Source organism: Limulus polyphemus, unplaced genomic scaffold (genome assembly GCF_000517525.1).
Source record: "Limulus polyphemus unplaced genomic scaffold, Limulus_polyphemus-2.1.2 Scaffold2207, whole genome shotgun sequence".
Classification (NCBI taxonomy): Eukaryota; Metazoa; Arthropoda; class Merostomata; order Xiphosura; family Limulidae; genus Limulus; species Limulus polyphemus.
In genome coordinates, this window is record NW_013667817.1 from 114,728 (window position 1) to 125,367 (window position 10,640).

Genomic DNA, 10,640 nt, shown 5'->3' on the forward strand with positions numbered 1-10,640 from the left:
TTGACCAATTTCATACATATATATATTAAGTTATAGTTCATTGCACAAAATAAAAACATGCACATTTATTATATTTTCGAAATTTAAAGAACATATCTTCGCACTTCCTAAAAATATTTAATACTATCATATATGTCAGAGGAAAAAAAGGACTGCCATTTTTAACAAAGGAGTTTTAAAATCTGGTCGAAATGTTTTTAAAACGAATTGGATAAATAAACTGCAATTGATTTTTTCGTAAACCTGGAAGCGAAGTGAACATGGTAACCGTGTTTTGCAATTTCTAGACGATTCTCGGAGATATTAATAATAGTGTAGATTTTACAAACACCAATATTTAAGGTAAAATAGGGCGTTTGACTCGCAATCTGAGGGTCGCGGGTTCGAATCCCCGTCACACCAAACATGCTCGCCCTTTCAGCCGTGGGGCGTTATATGTGACGGTCAATCCCATTATTCTTTGGTAAAAGAGTAGCCCAAAAATTGACGGTGGGTGGTGATGACTAGCTGTCTTCCCTCTAGTCTTACACTGCTAAATTAGGGACGATTAGCGCAAATAGCTCTCGTGTAGCTTTGCGCGAAATTCAAAACCAATCTAAGGTAAAATATTAACAAATCTAGTAATATATTGCCCTTCAGTACCAAAAAGCGATCTTTTTTTACGGAAGTTAATTTATATATATTATTAGTTATGTGTTAATAGTCTAGATTATCGAATATTATTCAAATCATTTGAAGTTTTCTTATTATCATTTCCATAAGTAAAACTACATAACGGACTATCTGCACTCTGTCCATCGTGGGAATCAAATCCTAATTTTTTGCGTTGTAAGTTCGTAAACTTATCACTAACCCACCGAGGGACTGAAGTTTTATATATCTGTGTTTGTATTACTGTTTTTTAATAATATCAATACATCATTAAATATACATATATTACTGCAAGAGCACACTTTCCTATGAACATGTTCCTCATATTATTGCTTTGTTTAAAATATTTTAAAATTGATGACAATTCACAAACAACAAATTCCACTATGATTTTTAACTACAGATACCTAACTAACGAGTCATTATTGTCAGTACAATTTTTTGACTTCTTCAGTGCATAAAATTTAGAAATATACTGTTTATTTAAGAATTTATGAGAAATACATTGAAGTTTTTTTGTTGTTTTTTTACCAGATCGCTCTCTAGTGGCATAGCGGTATGTCTGAGGACTTACGACACTAGAAACCGGGTTTCGATACCTGTGGTTGGCAGAGCACAGATAGCCCTTTGTGTAGCTTTAGGCTTAACTACAAACAAACCATAAATTAATCTACATATTTCGAGAGTCTGTATAGAAATATAATTCATAATATGTCTGGGAATCTTTGATATGCTTTTCATGTCCCAAGTTGTCATGAACCTTTTTCTTTTCATTTCGCCCCCTGTGGCTTAGTGGTAAGTCTAAGGGCTTATAATGATGAAAATCAGGTATTTATGCCCGCGATGAGAAGAGTACGGATAACCCATTATGCAGCTTTGTGTTTAACAACATATAAATTTTCAACTTCTTTCTGTATGTTTTTTGTAAAGAACTTAAAAACGTTTATAAACATTTGTTATTATAAGTGATGTATTAGTATTTGTTGTTTGATATTCTAATTGTATTTAAACACTTATATAGACAATCCAAGTTTCATCAAATCTGACTTCTCGCATAACAATATTATTATTATCTCCGTTAATTAAAATATCGAAATTAGTAATTTCGTATTCTTCATCAAGTTCAAAACTCTCTGAAAATTTGATATTTTAATGATCATACCTAGTTGCATGATTTCATAATATGTCATAAAAAATATATCGGTCGTGATTTTGCAACAAGAATCATAGTATAAAAAATAAGTTATTTTTCCGCGGTAATTTTGGGCTGGTTCCTTAATCGTGATTTATTTTTAAAAATGGCGGATAAAGTTAAATCAGAAGCGCTTGACTGGAATATTGATACAGAAGTTCAACTTTTTCATGCAATGCGAGGCCACAAACCTGTTGGTAAGAATAAATTTAGCTTAGTGCACTGTTTGATATTACATTTTTGATAAATTGTAAGTTCATTATCCTTACCCAATACCGGCTTGGTCTATTAGTATTACAGTTTTTACACTGTTGTAAAAGTGTAATTTACAGTATTGTCAACTATCTGAACAGTATTAAATTATAAATAGTAAATTGCTACAGACGATACTATAACTGATAATCGTACTTCTACTACAACAGTCTGAGTCTGTTATTCTTATTTCTATATTCTACGGATTATAGAGAGACTAGTAATAGTACTACTAGTAGTATGACAGTCTTGAAGTTGAATTATAGTTATACCGTTGACTTGACGTTCTCAGATTAGAAAATTTTAACGAAGTACTAAGTTAAAAACTTAAATGTAAAATTTTATTTAGTCTTAATGTTCGACATTTTTGCTAACTGAGTAACTATACGAAACTGAGATGAATGTTCAATACGGTTTCGAAAGATAAGGTGTATTAATTAATAATAAATATTAATTGTTTATTTTAATATATTAATATTTATTGCACCCTTAAATATGAAAGTTAAATAGTGTTCATTCCAACATATCAATGGCACTAAACTGGAATCTCAAACACTCAATCATTTTATTCTTTTGCTATACCATTGAAGTTTTTCAATTCAAAACTTGCATGCAATTAATACAATATTATTGTATAGGTAATTTGCTAATAATGTTAAAAGATAAGGCAAATTTCTTGTTTCGTCAGAGAAAGTGTCAAGTGGAAGACTTCACACATTTCTTTAGGTAGTGTAGCAGGTACAACAGAATTAATTTTTATGTTGTTATTGTATGCAATAATTGACAAAAAAGACAGACGTAGCTGTGAGCGCCAATCAAATAAGTGGTGTCACCATTTCTGTAGACTTTCAAGTTTGAAATAGGAAAACTCTGCATCAGTGGTTCATATCTTTCTAAAAATTTAAAAAAGTTTATGTTAACACATTCACAGAATATTAAATAAACTTGGTCAAATAATTTGAAACATATTTTTTGTACGAGTTTGTAATTATTCATAAGACATTATAGAACAAAAGTCTGTTTAATTAAATATTCTACTTGTGTTATAATTTAAATAACTTTGAGTTGTTAGATCAAATAAAATGAAATGTAATTCATTATCGCAAAGTTTCATTGCTTTATGTATTGTTATACTATTACCATTAGTTTATAAAAGTCCATACATCCATGATTTTAACTGCTATAGCCTTTTAGTGGTGCAAGTCAAGGATCTTCAAGTAGCTTTAAAAATTTTAGCAACGCATGATTAATTGACATTTTTCATATGCATGAAACATTTCAAGCAATTCAAACATTTTCACTAACATTTCTTGAAAATCATTAAATCCGAAGCATCTGTTGACTAATTTAGTTTTGGATTTTTTTCATAGAGGAAATTAGATCAATATCAATTTACTCCTTTGCAATTAGTGTAAAATTGATTAAAACTGGATAAGAACATTACGCTAACTGCATCGAATCATATTTAAAATACTCTTTCAAAAGTAAGGTTCAATATTTTGAAGATTTAAAAGTTAAATAAAGAAATAAAAAACACACAAGTTCACTGATGTCTCATTTTAATTGAACTGATATGAAACAATTATTTCAATTTTTAGGAGTTAATAGGTTTTTCCAGATGATGTGTATTCTTGAGAAATTCAGCAACTCTATCAATAAAGAAATCTCCTCACAACAGATATGGGATCACCTAGATACCATGTATGATATGGCAGCTTTGGTAAGATTAGCTGTATGATATGACCTTTCTCTAATATCTGTACTTAAATATTTTGCATTTAAACTAACACAGATAATCTGTTTTTTTTTTTAAATATACAATTTGTTGACAGCTTACAGTAGTAGTTGAAAAAAATTTTTTTTTTGCATATTACAATAAGTAGAATGTTTCTACCAGTAATGTGGTCGTTTTCAAGAACATAGAGAGAACCAATCATTGTAATACTGATAGCAAGATAGACAACATACTTATAAACGGGTAAAATTAAAAGTGAAAAGGAAAAGAACTTTTCCATCGACCGTTGTAAGCTGTTAACAAATTAAATGTTGCCGTTTGGTAGGAAAAGCTCCTTCTTATGATTTGTTAATATGATTTGAGAGTAATTATGAAGAATAAAAAAAATTTTCATTGAGAAATACATTACACACGTGTAGCATCTTTTGTTTTGTAGTTATATGTTCTAATGACTGTTGACAAGAACAATTAAATATCAATAAAAGTCAGTTAAAACGAACACAAGTTACTGTTATGTGCTTTAGTTAGCATATATGTGATAAGGTAGAAAATAAGTTACACTACAATATATTTTGTTTGAAATCATATGTAGGAAAAATCGGTCGATGAACTTTGATATAAGACTTACTTTTTTTACAGTTTAGTGTAATTTGCTGATGTACCCATGTGATAAATGGTAAAAGGCTTATGAAAGTGTTTTCCAAAATATGCCAGTGGCAATATAGAGATTAATAGTACATAAGAATAAGATCTATATTCAGCCAACTGAAGAAATCTCATTCGTAACACTAGTGGCCACCCCCATTCACTGATCTATATTCAGTCAGCACTGGTACTATGAAGTCTATACGTTTTAAAAGAAAAAATAACTTCTTGACACATCTCGAATCATTCCTAGTTGATTAAGCCATATTTGACAGGTCCAAATACAAAATACAAAGTTTTTAAAAATTATATTAGAATTGACATGCAGTGTAGTGAAAAAAATAGTAGATTTACTAAACATTGTTACATAATTGTTTTCCTTCTACTGGTAGTTAGGTGTAAATTAAAACTTAAGTTACTAGCTCTACATAACCTTTGTAGGTTTCATTTGTGCTTATTTTGTTCTTGATTTAAAAACAAAATATTTTATTATGCTTTGGAATCTGTAATATATGTATTTATATTTAATATGAAGTCTATGTAGTGAAGTTTATGATACGAATTCAGACCAAACTTGTTGAGATACATGTTTGTTTTTCTTAAAAGAGAAAAATTGTACTTGTTTATTTTTATTAAAGAAAAAGGCACACATAGAAAGAATAATCAAATCACTGTTTTGACTTCATCAGTTTTAACTGCTACACATCTCTTGTCAGTATACCCAATCCATTTAAACTTCATTTTTGGAAGTTCGCTCTACAGATTATTGTTCGTCTTCAACTTAAGATACATGTATGTAATTTATTTGTCTACTACATACTCCAAATAGAAAGATTGCCATGAAATTTAACTTAGCAGAAGAATACTGTGTGTGGATTTTTATTTGTAATGATATTCTGTTTTAGCACGAATCTGAAATTCTTCCCTTCCCCAATGATGAAATTGAATTTTTTCTTCCTGAATCTGATTTTGGAGAGTTACTCATGGACAAAGAAGATGACACGAGCTCTTCATCTGGGTCTACCACGCCCTCTTTCAAAGAATCCAAGGGAGATAGTAGCCTTTCAAAAAATGAAGGTAAAACTGGGAAGGACACACCTACATCATCCAAAGGTGGTAAAACTGGTAAGGACACACCTACATCATCCAAAGGTGGTAAAACTGATCTATCGTCCAGTTCAAAGGGAAGTCGAGGAGATTCAACTAAAGGGGACTCTGGAGCAAAAGGAGGTAAAGGGGAATCATCTGGAACCTCTCAAAAAGGAAATAAATTTGAAGGTTCTAAGACTGAAAGTAGTGCAAAAGGTGCCAAAAGAGAAACTTCTAAGAATGACTTGAGTGGAAATCCAAAAGGCATCAAAGGAGATACTTTGAAGGGAAGGAAGAGTGATGGGACGGGGAGCGCTAAGAAAAAGAGAAGGGAGTCGGAAGAAAGCTCCAAAAGTGTAACTCCCGTTGCCACTAAGGGAAATAAGTCTGATAGTGCAAACAGCTCCTCCAAAACTCCTGCCAGTGCTAAAGGCAGCAAAGGTGATAGTCACAAATTAGGAAAAGGAAGCGCTAAAGGTGACGTGTCTTCATCAGAAGAGAGTGTAGGAGGTGATTATTTAATATTTATTTGTTCTAGTAACATAATTTAAAATATGGAAGTTTTAAATGGTTAAATCACAAAGTTAAAAAGTGCAAGATAACTTAAAACCCGGTTTTACCACAGCTGTTTTTTTTATAAATGTGTTTCAAGATGTTTTAACCTGTAACTATTGTTTATACCAAACACAATTAGTTTTGCAAGTATAAAGACTAGATGCTTATTTTACTAATTCAGCAGTCTTTTTCTCGTGATTGCTACGTGAGACAAAGGAGAAATTTCAGTTGCTATTATTTTTTTTTTTATGTGCTTTCCTATGTTTTCCTTTGTATTATTTCTGTTGTATTACAAGATCTGCTATTGGTGATTAACTTATATATATATATAATCTTGAAGCACAAAATTTGGAATTTAACCCTGATGATCGTTAACTTTTTAATTTAACACGTTGGTTAAAAGCTGTTATCTTTGTCTTTGAAACTTGTTGCTTCTTTTCAACCCGACAAACCATTTGAAATTATATTATGCTCGAGTACAATGTGCTTTAGTTACAAACAGTTTTATATCTGTTGTACGTGAGACTTATTGTCGTTTTACTGCACTGAATAAAAAGTAATCCGATATAAGTGGATGTAAAAAAAATAGTCTATAAATAAACATAAGTGCAGTGTTTGAATATTAAATAGATGTAGGTTGGTATCATGTGATGAAGATATATCTGTACTAACCTTGAATTTGTTTACATAAATTTTAAAGTGAGAATTTCCACATTTATTAAAAAATAAAAAAACATGGTTAGTTTTATATATATATCATAAATGTAACATTATGAATCTTCACTGTAGGATGACTTGTAACGTTTATTTTTTGTTATCATACTGCTGTATAGTTATAGTCTGCTTATGTAACACAAACAGCTTTATTATACGTCTGCTTTAAAACCAAAACATTTGTTTTTTCAGCCACACCCAAATCTAGCAAACATCATTCATCTAAGGAAGATACATCCGAAACGCCAAAGAGGAAACGTTTATCTTCTAACACACCACAGTCCGCTAAAAAACGAAGAACGTGACAAGAACAAGAGCATATTGCCCCTTTTTTTTTCTTCATAGGCTGTTCAGATGGAAGAATTATCTGAACAGCAGTGATACAGGTTCCAGACAGACAGACAGTGTGATTTTAGTGAAGTCATAGATTCGTACATTTTCATTCAGAAGACTTCTGTGAAAAATACTCTTTCTGTTTATTGTTTGTTTATATGGAAGTTACCAGAAGTTGAAATTGAATGACTAACAGAAAAAAAATACATGTCAAGTTAATGAACTGGAAACAAACGTCACCGCTCATCAAAATAACTTTTATATTATATGTACTTGTGATGTTACTTGGTATAATAGTAATAAACCATTAAATCTCAACCTGAGTCTTGGTAATTAGAATCACTAAATTTATTGTTCCCAAAGCTTACAGCTAATACGTGCTCGTGATTATACAATGCAAAAGTTTTTATTATGGGGTGGGAGAGCACTATGTATAATAATTTGACCTTTTGAACCCATATTACCACAACTTAAAAGGTGAGGTTTATCGTGGGACCTACCCCGTCCAACTCCTAATTTTGTTAAAGACTGTGTAATTTGATACGATGTACCATTCGATATCGTTAATTAAAAACAACACCAACAAACAAACTGTATCTGAATATTTTACCATTACAACTGTTATCCAATTTATGATCGCTTGTTTAACTTTTAGTGATGTCACTGTACAAGAACGAGTAGTGATGGCCCAATTTTAAATTGCAACGTCATTTTTCACCTGGCGTCTTCTGTGCAAAAATTATAAAGTACTAAAGTTTATACAAGTTTGTTTGCAGTTAAGCACAAAGCTACACAAAGGACTATCTGCTCTGCCCACCACGGGTATTGAAACCCGGTTTCTAGCGTTGTAAGTCCGAAGATATTCCGCTGTGCCACTGGGGGGGGGGGGGTCGTTAATGCAGTATAAAATTTAAATGCAATACAATAATTTTTGTTTGCAACTGGTTACAAAAAGTTCATTGACTAACGCTGTTTCACTGTAAAGTAATGATCGAAAAAAAAAAGATCAAATACGTTTATGTGCACAAAGGTGGAAATACGCCATGCTGGAAAACCGTTGTAGTAAATTAATTTGAACATTTCAAACAAACTGAGCCAGATATGTAATCTTTAGTTAGTAAAGAATGTGTAAAATGTAATAAGTCTGATCTTAAGGGTCGTGACGTAGTGGTTCATTTGCCCGGGTTGTGGTTCCGAGATTCATGGTTCACTTCCTGTTGCTGCAAAAGAAAAAAATAAAAGGGTCACAGGTGCGCTGTAAGAGTGATGGTGAACTTCCCTATTCGATCTGACAATAACTGACGGTGGGTGCTGTTGATTAGCCGCCTTCCCTCTAGTCTATCTTTTCAAAGTGCAAATATTCCTCGTGTAGCTTTGCTAGTAAATTATAAGGCAAAAGGACTTAAGGATAACCACAATTTTTTGAATAATATTTCCGTTACGAAGAGATGGGTTGTTCTACACAGAGATATTAAATGCGTTATTGTATTTATAAAATAAAGTTTAGAAAATTCTGAAGAAAAGAGTTTCGTGACTGTACACCAAGCGCAAATATTAAATCTTTTTAGAATTTTTGAAAATATCAGTAATTTTTATCCACGTTAATATTAACTTTACAAAATACATGCCTTAATTTATATATATTTTTCTTTTTCTGGAGTAGATATACGCAAAATTCAACAACAAACAAACTCAGTGTGCCACTTACAAACTAACTTCCAGGTTCTGGACAAAAAACGAAAGCAACGTTAAATGAAAAGATAAAAAAAAGCTCTATTGATTCTCAGCTTGGCGTGTTATTGCTTTTTCTTATTTAATGAGAAATAGTATATTTTTATTGTATTTTCGAGACATATTAAGTCAATTAATGTTTATCACGTCATATATACACATACTTCCTTGTTGCGGCATTCCTCAGAGCCTTGAATGTGTAATTTGAGCAATTCGAATGTGTTTGTTTTACATAAGTATTGCTATTCTTATTCTTATTGTACTGTTGTTCTGATATATGTTTATTATTTATATATATGAGCAAATAATATGCATACAAGTTTTACAAATATCCGACGCATGATGGCGCTACAAGTACTATATTATTGAAGCTGTGTGTTTATGAGTTGGTACTGCTCGTTGGTGGAGAAGTTGTCGTGCATGTTAGTAATTTTTATCTGTCTTATGTATGCCAATAAAGACGAAAAACTTGTAATTTTTATACGCTAAGTGTAGCCTACTTATTTTTCTACAGAATTCAAATGGGTTCTTCAGTTGCTCAAAAGACTTGGGAAATGACTAATAATGTAGAAACTGTCCAAAATATAGATGAAATTTACAAATATAACAAAAAACAGCAACAAGATATTCTTACCGCAAAGCCGTGGGAAAAAGAGTAAGTAGGCATACATTATATTCGTTAGGCCTGCGTTCCGATACTGTACCATATACATATATAATTATGTATGAATTTTAAAAAGAGTGGTTGTCTTTATCATGGCTTATACGAAGTTATAGTTTTATACTTCAACTTTAAAGTTACTGAAACGAGGGCTAAATTCTTTAAATTGAATTGGTTTTTAATTTATTATGGAATGTGTTTTGTTACCAATACCAATCTTTACGGATATGTGCATTTTTTAAGATAAGTAATACTAATACTCGGAATGCTTCGAAAGTAGATAGCAAGTATTATCTTTAACTTCTAAGTTTATATTCTTAGTATAAGACTGCATTACATGCTGGTACACTCTTGAAACGTATCATTCAATAATTGTGTCACTCTCACGATGTTAATAAGTAAACCTTGTTATTATATTAATATTTTAGAATTTTATTCCTTTAGTTTTAGAACATTTATTGAAATACTATGCTCAATTATAGATAATTTATTTTCTGTTGTGTTGCACATCTTATTTCATTTCAAACATTGTATAAAAGGTTTCATAATCTACTCTTAATTTACTGGCACTGTAAAGAAGGAAAGTCAGACATTCAACTTGTACAGTTTGTGAAGTTGTTAAAAAAAAAAATGTTAGATTATAAGGTACATTTAGTATTCCAAGGATAATCCAGAGACGTGGTTCCCGATGTTAAGAACAGATAGAGGTTTGTGGGACTGGTATATGAAAAGATGTATGTAATGATTGGTTATGGGTGAAATGAAAGACAGAAGATATGTAGTTTAAATAAAAATAAACATTTTACTTACTGCAGTAAGGCAACAGAAAACATCTGTTTACTCCAGTGGGTGTTTTGTGTTGAAGTTTAAAATAAATAAGAGAAAACTAAGTAACTGCAGGTAATAAGAAAAAAGGAAACTAAAGTGAAGATAATTTGGTTTATTAACTGGAAGAAAATGTCCATAATAAGTCATTGTTGTTCAAAAATCTGCTCTTGTGTTCCATGTTCTCTCTCTAGCCTTCAAGTTGTGGAATTGGATCACAAGTGTCACCTGTGTTAGTCACTGAGCATTCCTACATA

General features: G+C 31.2%; 2 protein-coding genes across 2 annotated transcripts in view; both read left to right on the forward strand.

Annotated features, from left to right (window-relative positions):
• Positions 1-1,938: 1,938 nt before the first annotated feature.
• On the forward strand, positions 1,939-7,962 carry LOC106466263 (chromatin modification-related protein EAF7-like). The gene is made up of 4 exons (XM_013926522.2): positions 1,939-2,040; positions 3,694-3,815; positions 5,381-6,074; positions 7,026-7,962. The coding sequence occupies exons 1-4, from the start codon at positions 1,950-1,952 to the stop codon at positions 7,136-7,138; spliced, it is 1,020 nt and encodes a 339-aa protein (XP_013781976.1). The 5' UTR covers positions 1,939-1,949; the 3' UTR covers positions 7,139-7,962.
• A 1,307-nt stretch (positions 7,963-9,269) lies between these two features.
• The window catches only part of LOC106466255 (COP9 signalosome complex subunit 5-like), an 8,963-nt gene continuing 7,592 nt past the window's right edge, over positions 9,270-10,640 (forward strand). Inside the window, exon 1 of the mRNA XM_022394236.1 lies at positions 9,270-9,552. Within this exon, the coding sequence (XP_022249944.1) occupies positions 9,419-9,552 (134 nt within the window). The 5' untranslated portion in view covers positions 9,270-9,418. The remainder of the gene's footprint in view (positions 9,553-10,640) is intronic.